The sequence below is a fragment of the Tamandua tetradactyla genome, chromosome 8, assembly GCF_023851605.1.
Source record: "Tamandua tetradactyla isolate mTamTet1 chromosome 8, mTamTet1.pri, whole genome shotgun sequence".
In the NCBI taxonomy this organism is placed as follows: domain Eukaryota; kingdom Metazoa; phylum Chordata; class Mammalia; order Pilosa; family Myrmecophagidae; genus Tamandua; species Tamandua tetradactyla.
This window is the reverse complement of record NC_135334.1, coordinates 125304146-125323840: the sequence shown is the minus strand read 5'-3', so window position 1 is coordinate 125323840 and position 19695 is coordinate 125304146. Positions and strand designations below refer to the sequence as shown.

General features: G+C 40.2%; 1 protein-coding gene across 1 annotated transcript; it reads left to right on the top strand.

Moving 5' to 3' along the window:
* The first annotated feature begins 206 nt into the window (after positions 1–206).
* Positions 207–1166, top strand: LOC143645296 (olfactory receptor 4C5-like). The gene has a single exon (XM_077114799.1). The coding sequence runs from the start codon at positions 210–212 to the stop codon at positions 1164–1166; it is 957 nt and encodes a 318-aa protein (XP_076970914.1). The 5' UTR covers positions 207–209.
* The last annotated feature ends 18529 nt before the right edge of the window (positions 1167–19695 follow it).

Sequence of the window (19695 nt, the reverse complement as noted above, 5' to 3'; positions counted from 1 at the left end):
TGTGTGTGTGTGTGTGTGCAAAAGAGGGCTACATGTTCAACGTGTGACAAAAAATATATCCCAGTTCTATGGTTTCTCTGCCATGGGCTTCCATCAATCATATAGGAAATTGACAGACATAAAATTTCTTGATCAAGAGTTATCTACCACCTTTGCAATATCTGTACTATTTGCAGATGAATCAGTTATCCAAAGGCAAAATTGAATTCATGGAGACAGTGAACAACGTGACGGAATTCATCCTGCTTGGCTTGACAGTGGACCCAGACGTGCAGAAACTCCTGTTTGTCGTGTTCACACTCATCTACTTCCTCACTCTGGCAGGCAACCTACTCATTATAGTGGCCATTGTCACCAACCCAGCCCTGGGCTCCCCCATGTACTTTTTTCTGTGTTTCTTGTCATTTTTAGATGTCTCCATACCTTCTACCATGAGCCCCAAAATGATATTTGACTTACTCGCTGAGAAGAAAACCATCTCCTTCACTGGGTGCATGACTCAGCTCTTTGTTGAGCATTTCCTTGGTGGAGTTGAGGTCATCTTGCTCATGGTGATGGCCTATGACCGCTACGTGGCCATCTGCAGGCCCCTACACTACATGACTACAATGAGCCGGCCAGTGTGTGGCCTCCTGGTGGCCGTGTCCTGGGCTGGGGGATTTCTTCATGGTCTGATTCAAATCCTTTTTATGCTGCAGTTGCCCTTCTGTGGCCCCAATGTCATTGACCACTTCTTCTGTGATCTCTACCCTCTGCTGAAGCTCTCCTGCACTGACACGCACATCTTTGGACTCTTTGTTGCTGCCAACAGTGGGTTCCTGTGCATGCTCAGCTTTTCCATCCTTATCACCTCCTACGTCCTCATCCTGTGCACCCTGAGATCTCACAGCTCTGAAGGACGGCAGAAGGCTCTCTCTACCTGTGCCTCACACGTTGCTGTGGTCGTCTTATTCTTTGTGCCCTGCATATTTGTATACCTTCGTCCCATGACTATTTTTCCCACTGATAAAGCCGTGGCTGTATTTTATACTACAATAACACCCTTGTTAAACCCTTTAATCTACACGCTCAGAAATACAGAGGTGAAAAAGGCCATGAGGAAGCTTTGGAGACAAAGTGCAATCTTGTGTAAAATCTATGGATATTTTAATTACAAGTGTGTCTAAAGCAAAAGACAATGGTGTTGCAGTCAGCATATGTTTGTTATTTTAGCCCTTGTTATGTGGAATCTTGTATAATTCCTCTTTCATGAAATATCATTATTTAATCATATTAATTGTATGTATAAAGTCCCTTTCAATTAGAAACACCTTTGCATATACAAATTATTGATCAACGTGATATTGCTAATTTACATAAAATTGTCACAATGTTTATAAAATCCATGGCTTCATATAGTTTATAGAAAAATTATTTGCATATATTCACAAATAGCTTATGTAGACAATAGTTCAAAAACTTAAAATATATAAAAAATGTTTATGGCTAGAATTTTGTTGAAAATTCAGCGAAATGAACAGCTTTAATGCCAACTGATGACATCAGAGTAGATTTGATATTGTGGGAGATACAAATTAGCCATTAGCCAATGGGTTTGGAGGAATGAAAGAAAGTCATTAAGGCAGGAACCATTCCAGAATTGATGTGGTTGCGCTGCACAACAGCGCCAATATATATTAAATGGGCTTTGTGCAGATGAGCTGTGTTCTCAGCCTTAAGCCTAGGAAGAATATTTTAAATTATTCCAGATACAACAATAGTGGAAACTTGCACACGATATTACCAGACAGTATGTATATGTGGAGCAATTTTCTGTCAAAATATCCACATGCACTTCATCTCAAATTAGCTTTATTGGATGGAATTGAGCCTTAGTAATAGGAAACAATAGTAGCTGGTACAAAAGGTATGATATTGAGTAAGCCAGCAGCAAGTCAGCACATTCAAATTTGAGTAGGAAATTACAGACCAACAGCATAGCAATGAAATGGATAGTCATTAAGATGCATTCACTTACAACACAATTCTAAAAGAAAGAGAGGAAAAAGAGGATGAATATTAGGGTCAATGAGAGGTTCTGCTCATCTTTATGATCTCATTTTTTTCTTTGTAAGAATAAAATTAACCTAAATTGCTACATAGCCATGGCTGTATCTCATGTTATATGCATAATGTGTATATTACATCCATACAAACTAGGCACCAGCTAGTAAACAATTCATTCCAAATAAGAGATCATTCTTCTCAATTGGGAACAATAAATTTACTGATCACCAAATATCCACATGCTCTTACCATCTATTCAGCCCTACCGTATTTAAGAAGGGCCATGTGAAAAGCTCACAGAAATACTGTGCGTCACACTCAACTTGAAATATTTAGAAGCAAGTGTGTTCCTATCCAGCTTTTTTTTCCTGCTGCAGCAAGTCTGGAAGACACCCATTAGGATGGCAGGACATACAGAGGGATGCCCTGGAGTACATCGAGAACAAATGAGCTGCATGATACCCCAACGCTCAGTGGTGTTTTTTCTGAACAAAAGTAATGGCACGTGCTAAGCCATGAAGATTTCAAGATTCGTTTGTTTCAACAGCAAAAGGCAGCTTATCCTGACTAATGTGTTAAGTAACTTCATCTTTTAAAAGATTTCTAATTTAAGAGAACAGATAGCGTGATTTCTGAAATTATCTAGATTCTCAAATAGGGTTGAATCATGGTTTTTCCCCTTTGATTTGTGAATACGCTGTATTACATTAATTGATTTTCTTTAAGCGTGCTGTTGGGTTCAATTTTAAGTGTTTTGTTGAGGATTTTTGGATCTATGCTCATTGTAAAGATTGGTTTGTAATTTTTTTCTTATATAAATAAAGAATTTTGTTTAGCTTTGGTATTAGAGTGATGTTGCCTTCAAAAAATGAGTTAGATAGTGTTCCCTTCTCTTCAATTTTTAGAAGAATTTGACCAGGAATGGTATAATCTTTCTTGGAATGCTTGGTAGCATTCACTTGTGAAGGCATATGTTCCTGGGCTATTCTTTGTTGGGGGTGTTTTGATGACTGATCCAATCTCTTTACTTGCTATTGGTCTGTTAAGGTCTTACATTTCTCCTAGAATCGGTGTAGTCTGTTTGTGTGTCCCTAGGAAATTGTCCAATTCACCAAACTTGTCTAATTTGCTGACTTTAAAGCATATTACAAATGTGAAGTGGTCAATACAGCATGGTACTGATTTAAAGATAGATATATTGATCAATGGAATCAAATTTGAGAGCTCATAAATAGACCCTCACATGTATGACCAAATCCACTCAGCTGGGATGGAAAAGTCTCTTCAATAAATGGCCCTGAAATGACGTTCTTACAGGAAAATAAATAAATAAATAAATAAATAAATGGCCCTGGGAGAACAGGACATCCTTGTCTGAAAGATGAAGGAGGACCCATCTCATACATTATGCAAAAATTAACTCAAAATGGATCAAAGATGTAAATATAAGATTGGGTTCTTGCACAAAACTTCTAGAAGAAAATGGATCAAAGACCTAAATATAAATGGATTCTTTCATAAAACTTCGAGAAGAAAATGTAGGGAAGCATCTTCAAGATCCTGTGTTAGTTTTTTAGACTTTACACCCAAATCACAAAAAAATGAATGAAAGAATATATAAATGGTATCTCCTAAAAATTAAATATATTTTCTCTTCCAAAGATTTTTTCAAGAATATGAAAAAGCAGTCTACTCAATAGAAGAAAGTATTTGGAAACCACATCTGATAAAGATTTAATATCTAGTATGTATAAAGAAATCCTAAAACTCAACAGTAAAAAGACAAAAAAAAAAACCTTATTAAAAATGGGCAAAAGACTCAGACAATTTTCCAAAGAGGAAATACAAATGACTAAAAAACACCAGAAAAGATGCTCAACCTCCCAGCTATTAGGGAAATGAAATGAAAACCACAATGAGATGCCATTTTTACACCTACTAGAATGGCCACTATCAAAAACAAACAGACAAACAGAAAACTACACGTGTTGAGGAAGATGCAGAGAAATAGGGAGACGTTCACTGCTGGGGTAATGTAGAATGGTGTGGATGCTCTGGAAGACAGTTACTCAGGAAGCTAAGTGTAAAACTGTCGTGTGATCTGACAATCTTGCTGCTCAGTATATACTCAGAAGAGCTGAAAATATTAATGCAGAATTTACACACCAGTGTTCATAGCGGCATTATTTACAACTGCCAGTGTCTATCAATTAGTAAATTCATAAACAAAATGTGGTATATATCTATGATGGAATATTATTCAACTGTAAGAAGGAATGAAGAACAGCATAGATGAAACTTGAGGACATCATGTTGAGTGAAGTAAGCCAGACATAAAAGGACAAATATTGTATGGTACACTAATATGGACTAATTTTTATAAGCAAACTCATGGAGCAAGAGGTAGCAACAACTCTAGACTTATTGGTAAGGCATTTGCGTGTCAAGAAGATGGGAGATAAATCCAACAAAAACACAGGGGCCTTCCACCTCAGTGAAATTTCTAGGTTTTGGTGTGGGACATGTTAAGTATCCCTTTTCAGGTGAAGGATAAGTTGCTGCATCTGGCCCCTCCCTAGGACTGAAAAAGAGGTACTAGCTGAACTCTTTAGCTTTTGGCAACAACATATTCCTCATCTGGGTGTGCTACTCTCACCCATTTATCAAATGACCAGAAAAGCAGAAAATTTTGAATGGGGACCTGAACAAGAGAAGGCTCAGTGACAGGTCCAGGCTGCTCTGTCACTTGAACCAAATGATCCAGCAGATCCAATGATGCTGGAAGTGTTATTGACAAATAGAGATGCTGTCTTGAGCCTTTGACAGGCCCCTATAGGAGAATCACAATGTAGAACCTTAGGATTTTGCAACAAAGCCTTGCCATCTGCTGCAGAAAACTACTCTCCTTTTGAGAAATGGGTTTTGGCCTGTCACTGGGCCTTGGTAGAGACTGAACACTTAACCATGGGCCACCAAGTTACCATGAGACCTGAGTTGCCTGTCATGAGCTGGGAATTGTCTGACCTACTGAGCCATAAAGTTGGGCATGTGTAGCAGCACTCCATCATAAAATGGAAATGGTGTATATGAGATAGGGCTCGAACAGGTCCTGAAGGCACAAGTAAGTTACATGGGGAAGTGACCCAAATGTCCATGACTCCCACTCCTGCTACATCACCTTCTAGACCAGATATATGGCATCTGGAGAGTTATTTATAGTGAATTGACTGAGGAAGAGAAAACTTGGGACTGGTTTACAGATGGTTGACAGCTGCAGTACTACAACCCCTTTCTGGGATGTCCTTGAAGGACAGCGGTGAGGGGAAATCCTCCCAGTGGGCAGAACTTCAAGCAGTGCACCTGGTTGTGCATTTTGCTTAGAAGGTGGACTAGCCAGAGGTGCATTTGTATAGTGACTCATGGGCTGTTGCTAATGGTTTGGCTGGATGATCAGCGAATTGGAAAGAGCATGATTGGAAAATTGGTGACAAAGAAGTTTCGGGAAGGATATGTGGATAGACCTTTCTGAGTGGGCTGAAAACATGAAGATATTTGTGTCCCATGTTAAAGCTCACTAGAGAGTGGCTTCAGCAGAGGAAGGTTTTATTTTTGTTAATATTTTTATTATAAACAATGAACATACATACCAACATTTTGATATGCAAATATTCTTGACATACAAACATTCTTGAAATGGTTACAATCAATGGCTCACAATATCATCACATAATTGTGTATTCATCACCATGATCACTTTTTTGAACACTTGCATCTCTCCAGCAAAAGAAAGAAAAAAGAAAAAACTCATATACGCCATACCATAAGCAGAATTGGTACTAGTTCTTTCTTGAATGCATGTTGAATTCACACGTGAAGCCATCTGACCTGGACTTTTCTTTTTGGGGAGATTCAATGACTGATCAATTTCTTTACTTGTGATTTATTGGTTTGTTGAGGTCATCTATTTTTTCTCGAGTTCATGGTCATGCCTTTCTAGGAAGTTATCCATTTCATCTACATTGTCTGTTTATTAGCATAAAGTTGTTCATAGTACCCTCTCATTACCTCCTTTATTTCTACTGGGTCAGTAGTTATGTCTCCCCTTCCATTATTGATTTATTTATTGCATCCTCTCTCTTTTTCTTTTTGTCAACCTTGCTAAAGGTCCATCAATTTTGCTGATTTTCTCAAAGAACCAACCTCTTATTTTGTTGATTTTATTGATTGTTTTCATGTTCTCAAGTTCATTTATTTCTACTCTAATCCCACAAACTGAGGAGGGCAGTGAGTTCACCTGCAGCATAGGAATAGAGAGAGAAGCCATACCTGAGCAACAAAACAGGCTGTCTGGGGGTGACTCTTAAGCATAATAATAAGAAGGCTTAGCTTTCCCTTGGAGGAATGTTTCATAAGGGCAAGCCACCAAATCGAGGGTTTGGCCTATTAAATTGGTAGTCACCTATGCTTGCTAGTAAGAAAATTCCTGATATTTCAAGCAAAAGGAAAGATCTTTCCTTTTGCTTGCTTTGGGGGTTACTTTGCTGTTCTTTCTCTAGTTTTCCCAAGTGAACAGTTAATTACTCGATTTTTGCTCTTTCTTCTTTTTTGATATAAGTAATAAATTTCCCTCTCAGTCCTGCCTTTTCTGCATCCCATATTTTTGATATATTGTGTTTTCATTTTCATTTGCCTCAAGATATTTACTGATTTCTCTTGTAATTTCTTCCTTGACCCACTGGTTGTTTAAGACTGTGTTATTGATCCTCCATATATTTGTGAATTTCCTGGCCCTCTACCTGTTATTGATTTCCAACTTCATTCCTTAATGATCCAAGAAAGTGTTTTGTATGATTCCAATATTTTTAAATTCATTGAGACTTGCTTTGTGATCCAGCATATGGTCTATCCTTGAGAATGGATCCATGAGCTCTTGAGAAAAATGTGCATTCTCCTGTTGTGAGCTGTAATGTTCTATAAATGTCTGTTAAGTCTAGTTCATTTATTGTTGTATTCAAATTCTTTGTTTCTTTATTTATCCTCTGTCTAGATGTTCTATCCATTGATGAGAGTGGGGAATTGAAGTCTCCAACTATTATGGTAGATGTGTCTGTTTCTCTTTTCAGTGTTTTGAGTGTTTGCCTCATGTATTTTGGAGCACACTGGCTCAGTGCATAAATATTGATGATTGTTATGTCTTCGTGCTGAATTGTTCCTTTTATCAATACATAGTGCCCTTCTTTATCTCTTTTAATTGTTTTACATTTGACGTCTAATTTGTCAGATATTAGCATAGCTACTCCTGCTCTTTTCTGATTATTGTTTGCATGGAATATATTTTCCCAACCTTTCATTTTCAACCTATGTTTGTGCTTGGGTCTAAAATGCATCTCCTGTAGACAACATATAGATAGGTCCTGTTTTTTAATCCATTCTGCCAGTCTATGTCTTTTGATTGGGAAGTTTAATCCATTAGCATTTAGTGTTATTACTGTAAGGACAGTACTTTCTTCTACCATTTTGCCTTTTGGATTTTATATGTCATATCTAACTTTTTTTCTCTTTTTTACCTTTACTGATAGTCTTCATTTCTACACTCTTCTCTACACCTCTCTCCTGTTTTTGTCTATCTGTCTCTAGTGCTCCCTTTAGTATTTTTTGCAGGTACAATCTCTTGGTTACAAATTCTCTCAGTATTTTTCTGTCTGAAAATCTTTAAATTTTGCCCTCATTTTTGAAGGACAATTTTGCTGGATATAGAATTCTTGGTTGGTGGTTTTCTCTTTTAGAATCTTAAATATATCACACCACTGTCTTTTCACCTCCATGGTTTCTGCTGAGAAATCTACACATAATCTTAATGGGCTTCCCTTGCATGTGATGGATTACTTTTCTCTTGCTGCTTTCAAAATTCTCTCTTTCTCTTTGACAGCTGACATTCTGATTGGTAAATGTCTTAGAGTATGTCTATTTGGATCTATTCTGTTTAGGGTATGTGTACTTCTTGAATCTGTAACTTTGTGTCTTTCATAAGAGATGGGAAATTTTCAGTGATAATTTCCTCCATTAGTCTTTCCCCTCCTTTTTCCTTGTCTTTGCCTTCTGGGACACCCACATCTATATTCATGTGCCTCATGTTGTCATTCAATTCCCTGAGTCCCTGCTCATAGTTTTAAATTCTTTTCTATATATTTTCTTTTGCTTGTTGGATTTCAGATGTTCCATCCCCCAATCCACTAATCCTTTCTTCTGCTTCCTCAAATCTAACGATATAGGTTTCCATTGTTTTTGTTTTTGTTTTTTCATCTCTTCTACTGTGCCTTTCATTCCCTTAAGTTCTGTGAGTTGTTTTTTCTGACTTTTGGTTTCTTTTGTTTGTTTGTTTGTTTGCCCATTGCCTTCTTTATATCCTCCTACAGCCCATGGATTTGATTTTTGATGAAATTTTCCATGCCTGTTTGAACATCCTGAATTAGTTGTTTCAACTCCTGTATCTCATTTGAATTGCTGGTTTGTTCCTTTGACTGGGTCATATCTTCAATTTTCTTAGTATGACTCATTATTTTTTTGCTGGTGTCCAGGCATTTGATTTCGTTAGTTAGTTTATACTGGAGATTGTTTTCACTCTTTTACCTAGGGTTTTCTTGCTGGATGGCTTTGTTTTCTCTCTGTTCTTTGACATTCAACTCACCTTATTCTAGATCTCTAGCATAGGTTTTGTTAACTGTTTAACTGATCAGAATTTTTTTGAGTTTTAGTTTTCTTGTTTCTTGCCCTGCTTTTTTTTTCCTTAGGAAGATCTATTTAGATATTATAGACCCAGTCAGATTTTCCCAGATGACACTGGCCTCCTCTCAGGAGAAAAGAGTCACCTGCATCAGTTTTCCCTGAGGGTGCAACCCAGCAGGTTGACAGACTTTCCTATGAAGCCTCTAGACTCTGTGCTTTTCCTATCCTGCCAAGTGTGTGGCACTCATCTGCCTGCACGTCCATCCATCATAAAGTGATGTGGTGCCTTTAACTTTAGCAGACTCTCCCTGGTGGGGCATGGTTGAGACAGAGGAGAGGTTATAGGCTGGCTTTAATTTCTTCAGTTTCCAGTCCCTGGGGTCTGAATTCCTGGAGGGAGGGATTCCACCTGAGCTGGGCCCCACCCCTCTCCTGGGGAAGGCACAGCCTCCAGGGAATTAACTCGTTTCGGCTGGCCAGCCTCTTTCTCTCTCAGACAAGCTTAATTCGGCCCAGATCTGGGGCAGTTGGAGACTGAGAAGCCTTGCAGTTCTATCTAATGAGCAGTTAAATAGTAGAAACAAAGTAAAAAGAAGTCCTTTTCAGAGCAGGACCCCCATTCCTCAGGTTTGTTAATCAATAGCGTAAGTTGGTACATTGCTCTAAGTATCTCCAGGTTCTATGTGTACACCCATTTTTTAGGGTCCAGACCTTTCCAAGTATTTTGTACTGTCCAATCCAAAAAACCTCTGTTCTGTTTTGTTTTTGTTTTTGTTTTCCTATCAGCCCTGCCCCCTCTGTGCCAGGGCAAAATCTCCTAGTACTTTTAGCTTTTATTCCAGGTTTATCTGATCTGGGGACCTATTTTCAGTATTCAGAATTTGTTAATAATTCCGCAATTGGAGCTTGATTGAGCTAATCCCCTGCTGCTAGTAAAATCTCCTTCCTTTTCCCACCAGGAACCACACTGCCATGCCTGTGGGGGAAGGGTACTGGCCTCCATGGCTTGGGGAACTTATAGTTCAGTGCAGAATCACAACTGGACCAGCTTGTCCAGACTGGTTAATGTTGTGTGTCCAGTCACTAATGTGGCCCCAGCAATTGATATGCACTGTTCCTGGCTATTTACTAGCTGCTCTGAAAGATGAACTAAATTCCACACCTCACTAAGCCACCATCTGGGAACCCTGGGAGGCTTTTAAGGAGGATTCAGAACAGACCATCATTCTTCCTGCTTCAGCCAGCCAGCCCCTCCTGAGAGTTCATTGAGGAACTTCTTCAGAGCTGCCAGCTTGCAGCCTGCCCTACAGACCTTGGACTCTACATCCCCACAGTTAAATGAGACACTTCTTGTAATTTTATATTTATGGATATCTCCTGCTTATTCAGTTTCTCTAGAGAACCCTAGCTAATACAATAATATACCAATTATGCACTGCCTAAGACAATTTGATAATCACTCCTGATATTATTTTTGAGAATAATACTTAGATATAAAAAATAAGCATTCAACATGTGTGTAGTTTACAACTGACAAGATATTTCATATAATTTATCTCTTTTGATCTTAGGATAGGTTGCTGATGTGGGTGTGATTTTCTAGTTTTGTGACTAAGAAACTGAGGCATGGGAGGTAATGTCTGTTTTCCAAGGTGACAGAGCCAGTAACCCACAGAGCCTGATTCAGATGCAGGTCTGCCTGATTCCTAAGTCCGTGCCCTTCTGTACCCCCATCTGCTGCTCTTTAAAGGTTGCCAGGTTATAAATAACATAAGAGTCTGAATTTGAAATATGAGTGTGAATCATCCCCTTATTTGGGGGAATTTCCTCTGGAATTCCTTCAGAATTAATAAAAAATATTCCTTAAAATATGCCATGAAATGATGTTTGGGAATGCCCAGGTATTCATGAGCCCACAGAGATCCAGTCGCTGGAATTCCAGGTCTGCAAATGGAGGGTGGGTAAGCCCAAAGATATGACTCCTGCCAGCTCAGGCTCTGGTGCCTGCAGTCAGTCCCTCTAGTGCTCAAGAGAGCAAAGCCTGGACCTTGAGCTGCAGAAGTTATAGATTGCATGGGGTCAAGACTCATCCTATTGGCCAATAAGAGATCTTTCTAGAGATCTGGAAAAGGCAGCATTCTTAGGAATACCATGCAGGTCATGAAATGGGAAACAAGAGGCCAACATGAATTGAACATCCATCAAGTTTGCTAACACTTAATTCTCAAGACGGAGCTGCACTGTGGGTGATGGTGTTCTCACTTACAGGTGAGGAAACTGCAGGCCGAGGGCTGTTCCAAAGCCCTTGATGTTCCCTCTGCACCAGTAGTCTGTGACTGTGATGCAGAGGCCAGAATTCTGGAAGCATCTCAGGGATTGGGGCAGGAGCAGAGCAGGAGAGGATAGGAGGCAGCTGAGCAGCCAAGTGGGTGAATTCAATAACAACACTTGGTTACCTCCTTTTCTCCATTCCATATCATATTTAATTTGATAAATGTGTTCAAATCTTTTTTAAAATAAAAAAGAACTGCAATATACTAAATTTATACTTCTCTATTGATTGGCCATAGCTAGGTCATATGTGGCCTTGGTCATGGAATGGTCTCCATTTTGAGATGGGGCAGCAGACCCAAGACCCTCCTAAAATTCAAGTCCCAGAGAGTCTGGCAAGGACTTCCCAATGTGAGTGTTAACATGTTGGGTTATGTCAATTGACTTTTTTTTTTTTTTTTTTTTTTTTAAAGGAAAGACAGAGAGAAGGAAGGAAGGATAGAAGGAAGGAAGGAAGGAAGAAAGGGAAACATTTTTAAACATTTTCTTGTTTTATTGTATTCTGTTTCTCCGTTTTTGTTACATGGGCTGGGGCCGGGAATCGAACCGAGGTCCTCCGGCATAGCAGGCAAGCACTTTGCCCGCTGAGCCACCGCGGCCCGCCCTATGTCAATTGACTTTTAAATGTTGAACCCTCTTTGCACTCCTGGGACAAATCTCAGTTAGTGATAATATATTCTCTGTTACATGATCTGCTGAATTTGATTTAAAAATATTTTGTTAAGGATTTATTGCATCTGTACTCATAAGGGATATTGTTCTGTAATTTTATTTTTGGAGCGACAAGTTATGGTGGCAGAGTTACATCGTTCTTATAAAATTACTTGGGGAGTTTTTTCCCTTCTCTTCAACTTTTTGAGAATATTTGGGTAAGTTTTGTGTTATTTCTTCTTTAAATGTTTGATGGGATTTACCAGTGGGTACAACTCCGCTGGGAATTTTCTGTATGTGTGTGTAAACCTGTAAACTGTGACTTCCATTTGTTTAATAGATATAGAGCATACCAATTTTCTGTTTATTTTGCATTTTCCTAAGAATTCTCTTCTCTCACCTAAATTATATAACTTGATTACTTGAAGTTGTTTATGATATTCTCTCTTAATCTTTAATTTTCTGTAGGATCTGTATTGATATCCTCTTTTCTTACAATATTGAAAATATTGTGTTTTCTCTCTTTTTTTCTCTTGGTCAATCAATCTCAGGGGTTATTGGTTTTGCTGATCTTTTCAAAGTACCATTGTTTGGTTTTTGTCTAAATTGTTTTTCTCTGTTTTTGTTACTCAGATGATTAATTTCTGTTCTTCTCTTTCCTATTTCTTTCCTTCTATGTAGATTTTGTTTAAATTTGTTCTTTTCTCTAGCTCTTAAAATGTAAAGTTAGTTCACTGATTTTTAGAAGTCTTTTTTTCTAACATAAGAATTTAAAATTATAAAGTTCTTCAAAGCAATGATCTAGCTGCATCACACAAAACATTGCATGTTGTATTTTCATTACCATTCAGATAAATATATACTCTAATTTTTCAATGATTCCTTCATGGACCACTGAATTATTTGGAATTATTTTGTTTAATTCCCTATATTTGGGGTTCTTCCTTGATACCTTACTGTGATTGATTTCTAATTTAATTCCACTGTATTTAGAGAACATAATCTGAGTGATCCTGTTAATGACCCTCTCTGGGCTGGGCTGTCTAAGATGGGTCTTCTGTCAGCCAGCATCCCTTGCACCAAAGAATGAAATCAGGTTCAGTAAAACAAAGCAGCACTTTATTCTTTGGCCAAAGACTGGAGAAGGGTGGACTTGTTTCCAAATGTCACCTTCTCCCCAAAAGGAGGTGAGTGAGATTCTTTTATGGGGGATGAGGGGCATGGCTTGGATATGTGCAGCTGGTCCCACTTGGCACTTCCCATCTGCAGCCAGCATTCTTGCACTTTTCATCCGAACATGTTCAGCAGTTCTTATGGTTCCTGGCTTCCTGTGTTGGCTCCTGAAGACAGCTGCTGAAAACAAGCATAACTAGACAAAAGGTAGGTGGACTGGCTGTCTGCATTTAGCACAGCTCAGAAAAAGGCAGGTGGAAATGTGTCCCAGTGCTAATCCAAGGGTGGCAGTTCATCCTGGCAACAATGCCATTCCTTTTACATTTACTAAAGCTTGTTCTGTGGCCCAACATAAGGTCTTCTTTGGTGAATGTACCAGGTGCTTGAAAAAAAAGTATCCTCTTCAGTTTTACCATGTAGTGCTCACTCTGTAAGTGTGAGTTAGGTCAAGGGGGCTCCTGTGGTGTTCAGGTTCATGTAGTCACAGATTGTTTTTTCTAATTGTACTGCCAGTAGCTGAGGTGGTGGTGGTGCTAATAGTTCCAACTCTGATTGTTTAGCTGTGTATTTCTTTCTTTAAACCAGAGAGAGGAACCACAATCAGATGAGGAAATGACATCTCGGAGAAATTAGGCCACTTATTGAAGGTCATACACTTAGCAGTGTCAGGGTCAGCCTTAAGGAGAAGCATGCTTCCTGTGATTTTAAGCACCACACTCTACCATCCTTTGCCTGACTCACCTGCCTCCCAAGGTGCAAACACTTCTCAGAGGGCCATGTTAGCATTAGGTGGTAATCAAGGTATAATGGAGATATTTAGGAGTTAGGGGATGATTAGGATTACCGAATCATTATATAGAAGTTTTCTTTCTATATTGTAGAATAGACAAAAATTAATACCTGAAATTACTGAAACTCAGTTGTCTCACCTTTGTTTATACTTTTTATTATAATGGTTATTCTAGCCTGGGCTCACCCTATTTACTGGTACAATTGTAATGGTTATTATAACCTACTGTCAGCCTTGTCTGGTTTACTACTGAAATGTTAACAACTCCATCCCCACTTCTTTGAATCCATCAAAACCCTAAACTCTTTAGACTCTGGGAGTCAGATTTTTAGGCTGATAGGCCCTCTGATAGGCCCTCTTGCTTCAGACCAAGTAATTCACTCTTTCTCTCTTTGAAACCCTGCTGTCATGGATTGGCTGTTATATGCATCAGGCAGAGAACCCACCACTTTTTTCCAATATCAAAACGACTGGTTTAGTTAAAATTTGTCCTGTTATTGAAGAAAAAAAAAACACTTTGTATCTAACACCACATTATTTCCCCAAATAGAGGACCAAAAAGCATGTCCAGCACATAATAGCTGCTTAATAATTACCTGTTGAATGAATTGATCTGGGATGACTCAATACATGAGTCTCAAGCAAGAGTAAAAACAGATACTTCCTTAGCCTTTAAAGTTTGTCTGAACCTCTAATTTAATGTGACAAGTGGCATGGCTGTCCCTATGGCCCCCTCCTCTAATTGGGATTCAGCACCTCTGGGGTATTTTACATTAACAAGCCACAAGCTCTCTTTGCTTAAAATGTAGGTGCCCTGACCTCCAAAGCACAGGCATGCAAGTCTCGGGACGGTTGTGGTTGGGTGATGCCACATGAACTTCCCTGGATCTGTGGACTTAAGGACTAAGTGCGGCTGCTCAGTGTCAGGCTGCACTCCTCGACTGAGGACGCTGAAGCTCGCTCAGGTCGATTCTTACAGGAGCTCGTTCTTTCTGGGACTGCATCGCTAGAATAAACCTGAACCGGACAAAAACCTTTATAGAAAACAGATGTCCTCACTTGCTTTACTTCCTCTCTGTTTTTTGTGCTGGTTTGTAAGGATTAAGCGCCCTAGGAAAGCCATGTTTTAAATTCTAATCCATCTTGGGAGGCAGCTTTTCTTTTAATCCCTATTCATATGTAGGTCATAGACCTGATTAGGTTATCTTCACAGAGATGTGACTCACACAACTGTGGATATTGATCTTTCATTGGAGAGAGATGTGACTCCACCCATTTGAAGAGGGTCTTGATTAGTTTACTGGGATCCTTTGGGGGAGGAAGCATTTTGCAGAGAATGACAGGATCCATGACAGAACAATGAGTGAGCCCCAAGAATGAGATCCCTTGCAGCCAGAGAGCTTTGGAGATGCAGCAAGAAAATGCCCCTGGAGGAGCTTCATGAAACAGGAAGCCTGGAGAGAAAGCTAGCAGACATCACCAGGCGCCTTTCCAGTTGAGAGAGGCCTGAATGTCTTAGGCCTTTGTGAACAAAGTATCTTTCCCTGGATGCCTTAGATTGGACATTTCTATGGCCCTGCTTTAATTTGAACATTTCCATAGCCTTAGAACTATAAACTAGCAACTTAATAAGTTCCCTTTATAAAAAGCCATTCCATTTCTGGTATATTGCATTCTGGCATCTAGCAGACTAAAACATTCCTGATCCCAGATGAAAGTCCTGCTGCAGAGTCTGAGTGTTTCTTGGACTCCTGCCTTCTTATGCAGCAAGCATGAATTTTATATCAGGAGTGATCTTTCCAAGATTCCTGCACCGTCCCTGGAATCCTTCAGGCATTGTCTTGCTCACCCATCAGCTACTGAGAACATGTCCTCTTTGGGTGATCAGACTTTCCTGCTTCTCTGGTCTGGAGTATTGTAGAGTGTTTTGGGTGCACTGAGGCCATTCCAGCTCTGCCCCTTACTTGCCACGTGAAGTTCATGCAGCAACTCATTTGAGAACAAATTCCATGTCTGACATGCCAAATGCACAATGTGAAGTTTAAAAGCCCAACAATTCTTAGGCAAAGTAGCAAAGCAATTAATAAAGATGGAAAACTACTTAATTGCTTTCTGGTTATCTTTTAATTCCACACATTATCATTGTTAGTGAAATTATTTGTTTCATGTATTTCTACTGTTCCAACTAGAATCACACTTAATCCCATCCTCATCTTTTATAGATGAAGAAATAGAGCACCAAAAAGAAGGAAGCAGTGCTGGAGGTCACCCAGCTGCTAGTGACTGAGTTGGAACTAGACTTAGGTCTTTTGGTTCCCAGACCAGAGTCCTTTGTATGCGGCATCATGTTGCCTCCTTACGGAAAAGTCACATTCAATGTCAATCTCTTAGAAATATTTAAGTGAATGTGAGACTAGAGAAAGTGGGGGGATGTAGAAAAAATAGCACTGGTTTTGGAATCAGACAGATTTGGCTTTAATTCCCCTCATGGTGCTTACTCCTGTGCTCTTGACTAAGTCAATTAAATGTTAAATTGTTTGAGCTTGTGTTTCTCGTCTATAAAGTGAGGCTATCAATAGTTATCTTACAGGTTTGTGATTGGTGTGAACTGTTTGTTTCTGACATTACATATGGCCCAGGGCAAATATTTGCATATAACTCACAGCTTCTAGACAACAAAATGATTTCCACCTTCACTGAAGCCTCACAACAGAGACCCTTGGTGATATGGACTATTGTATCTTTATGTTTACATGTGAAGTAGTTGACTTACCCAGGGGTCAAGTAATTTGCCCAGGATCATTCACCTAGGGAGAGGCAGAGCTGGGATTCCATCCTATGCGATCTGACTCTGGAGCCTGGGGTCTTGCTGACTATGATTCTGCCTCCAAGGAAAGTTTTCAGAAGACGGACAGACCATACACTATTAGCCTAGGGTACAATGCCATAGATTTGTTCCTCCATCAGAGTGTCCCTGTCTTTTTATTTTTCTGAGGCATTATAAAGGACCAGGCCTCTTTTCACTCACTCCTTTTCTTGCAAAAGTGCCCACATGTCCTCTCATATGCATTCTTAATAAACAATCTACCTGCTTACTCAATTTGGGCTGTGCTCTTAAATTCTTTCTCTCAGTATGGCCAAAAACCTAGAAACCAAATATGGTAACATATTTTGATGATCCAGCCAGGAGACACTTCTCTCCAGCCATCTGGACTGGTAAGTCATGGTTATTGACTGGGAGGCTTAGCCATGTGCTTTCACGTTTTCTTCTCACTTGGCTCACTGCTATCCTCTCCTTTGTTTTTATACAACTCTGCATCTCTAAGAATCTGGGGACTCTGTTCTGGCTTTCCCAGGAAAAATCTCAGTCTACTCTGAGTCTCTGGCAATGCAAGGGGTCTCAGAGTGGTGGTGATACTGCCCTTGTGACCTGACTGGGGGCTTCTCCCCATGTTGAGCAGGAGTCCTATGGAAGCCAAACCAAGTCACCGCATATCTCTCTCTTCCCACCCTTCTTCCCCCTGCCTCTCCCTCTCCCCCCACACCTCAGCTATATGAGATTTCCCCACAATTGTGCTTTCTCTGTCTCCCTCCACCCTTCACTTCTCTGAGACTTCCCTACAATCTCTCTTTTCCTCCTCTCTTGGGCCCAGACCCATCTCCCTGCTGAACTTGTTCCACTTTTCACCTCTTTAGCAGAGGTCCTCTCTCCTGCCTCCATAAAGTCTCCTTCTTTCTTCTTCATCTGGCTTTCAATGCCTTCTGAGACATTCCATCATTTGTAACACAAGATTCTAGGCTACAGATTCTTGTACCTGCCTGGGTTTTGTCTTTGACATTCTAGGGAGTCATCTCTGGTTTATGAAAATAGGAATTGAATACTTTTCAATGGGAGCATCTCCCCTCCAGGCCCTGATCATTTAGTCTCTGTGGAGACCCACTGTGGCTGAGTATAAGGCTCCCTTCTTCTAGAGCACATTTAATTTTTAGCCACCAAGAAACAGGAAATTAAAGGACAAAGGTATTCCCAGAGCATAGGTCCAGGCATGTATCAGGAAAGTGCAAGGTTTGGGTCCCCAACTTCTGAAGAGCATTGTGCTGTAATTCTTCCAGGCAAGGGCAGGGTTAAAGTCCCTGACCTTTGTCTGTAGGCCCCTTTATTTTCCTTTATAGAGAAAATGAAAAATGCCAGTAGTCAATATCAGCCGAAAGGCAGGGAAGCATAGCCCTCCGATGGGACTCTCAATTACAATATCATCCTCTAGTCCATAAAAGACAGGGAAAGTAATCAGAAATTCTCTATGCCCATGTGTGATAGCTCTCTACCAAGGAAAGGAGCTGAGAAGGACTTGCCACTTGAGTTATGCCCATGTCTCAATTTCCATTAGGGGAAAAATCTTCTTGACAATTCCATTTTAAAACTTGTTTTCTAGGAGGCATGAGAAAATGAACCCCCAAGCCAGTTAATTATAACAAGCTAATGGAAATCAATCAGGAGGAAAAGGAAACTCTGGCTCTGTTCCAGAGAAAGTTAGTGAAAATCCCAAAGAAATATAGTAATGTAAGCCTGGATTTCCAGGAAAGGCAGATTTTGCTAGGCAGCCATTTCACCAGCCAGTCTGCCCCTGATATTCAGAGAAAGCTGCAAAATCTCTCCATGGGTCCACAAACTTCCACTAATGACTGCTAGCTTTAAAAATTGAGATAAGAAGATGGCAGCCTAGCAATGCACGTGTTTTAGCTTGTCTTCCAGAACAACTACTAAATAACCAGAAACAGTACAAAACAGCTCTTGGGGCCACGTCAGTGACGAGACACACAGCATACCCCAGTCTGAACCAGCTGGACTGGCTGCGAGCCTCCCCAGAACTGTGAGTTCCCCAAGATGTGGCAGCTGTGTCCCTCCCCCACAGGCTGCTTCCCAGAGGGAAAGGAAGGAGACTTTACCAGCAGCAGGGGCTGAGCCCAATCAAACACCAATTGCGGCATTAATTAACAAATTCTGACTACTAAAAATAGGCCCCCAGCTCAGGTGAACCTGGTCAAAGTGGAGGTCACTCATTTTTGCCCCAGTGTCAAGAGGAGAGGGCTGGTAGAAAAAGAAAAAAAAAAAGGATACAGGTTTTTGTGACTGTGTTTCTACCAAGGCTTGACTGCCTTTGGATTCAGTGGCAGGACTTCTCAGGCTGCAACTACCCCAGGCATAGGCAGAAAGAAGCTCATTTGAGGGCTTGTCTGGAAACTGTGCCTTCCCTGGGAGCGGAGTAAAGCCCAACTCAGGTGGAATCCCTCCCTCAAGGAACTCAGACACCAGAGCTTGGTAATTTGAAGCCATTAAAACCAGCCTACAACCTCTCCTCTGTCTCCATCACATCCCCAGCAGGGAGAGTCTGCCAAAGTTAAAGGTACTGCATCATCTTATGCTGGTGGGACCTGCAGGCAGACAAGCACCACATACCAGGCAGGAAAAAAACACAGTCCAGAGACTTCACAGGAAAGTCTTTCAACCTGCTGGGTCTCACTCTCAGGGAAAACTGATGCAGGTGACTCTTTCCTCCTGATAGGAGGCCAGTTTGGCCTGGGAAAATCCTGCTGCAGTCTATGACACCTAAGCAGACCCTCCTAAGGGTGGTGGGAGAAAGGCACCATACAAGCAGGGCAAGAAACAAGAAAACAAGAACTGAAAAATTCTCCTCTGTTAAACAAAACCTAAGCTAGAGGTCCAGAATAAGTTGAACAGAATGTCAAAGAACAGATAGACAACAAATCCAAACAGCAAGAAAACCCTAGGTAAAGGAAGTGAAAGCAATCTCCAGAATAAACTAGTTAAGGTAATTAAATGTCTAGACGTCAGCAAAAAATAACAAATCACACTAGGAAAATTGAAGATATGGCCTAATCAAAGGAACAAACCAACAATTCAAATGAGATGCAGGAGCTGAAACAATTAATTCAGAATATACGAACAGACATGGAGA